Here is a 634-nt window from a genome sequence, read left to right on the forward strand (position 1 = left end):
CCAGTGCCCCCCTACCTCCCGCAGGCGCTGCAGGGCCGTCTCCAGCCGGTACTGCCGGTCCAGGGTCAGCAGCCAGAGCTGCTGCCAGCGCTGCAGGAGCTGGGCCATGAGGGGCGTCTGGGGCTCCAGCCCCCCGAGCGGCACCACCGCCGTCCCCTGCGCCTTCCCACCACTGCGGCGCCCTGCGGGGACCGGCAGTGAGGGGGCAGCTGGGGGACCCGTGAGGGGACAGCTGAGGGTCTGGTGAGGGGACAGCCGGGGGTCCAGTGAGGGGGTAGCCCTGGGGGTCTGGTGAGGGGACAGCCCTGGGGGTCTGATGAGGGGGCAGCCCTGGGGGTCTGATGAGGGGACAGTCAGGGGTCCGGTGAAGGGACAGCCAGGGGTGTGGTGAGGGGACAGGCAGGGGTCTGGTGAGGGGACAGCTGAGGGTCTGGTGAGGGGGCAGCCCTGGCGGTCTGGTGAAGGGACAGGCAGGGGACCCGTGACAGGACAGCCGGGGGTCTGGTGAGGGGGCAGCCGGGGGACCCATGAGGGGACAGGTGGGGGTGTGGTGAGGGGATAGCTGGGAGTCTGGTGAGGGGACAGCCAGTGTCTGGTGAGGGGGCAGCCGGGGGACCCGTGAGGGGACAGCAAG

General features: G+C 71.9%; 1 protein-coding gene across 1 annotated transcript in view; it reads right to left on the reverse strand.

Moving 5' to 3' along the window:
- Positions 1 to 7: 7 nt before the first annotated feature.
- Positions 8 to 634, reverse strand: part of LOC113941279 (microtubule-actin cross-linking factor 1-like) — a gene marked incomplete at its 3' end in the record, with an annotated part of 5,697 nt that continues 5,070 nt past the window's right edge. Inside the window, exon 7 of the mRNA XM_027632439.1 lies at positions 8 to 182. Coding sequence (XP_027488240.1) covers positions 8 to 182 — 175 coding nt within the window. The remainder of the gene's footprint in view (positions 183 to 634) is intronic.

Source organism: Corapipo altera, unplaced genomic scaffold (genome assembly GCF_003945725.1).
Source record: "Corapipo altera isolate COAL_440 unplaced genomic scaffold, ASM394572v1 60915, whole genome shotgun sequence".
Lineage (NCBI taxonomy): Eukaryota > Metazoa > Chordata > Aves > Passeriformes > Pipridae > Corapipo > Corapipo altera.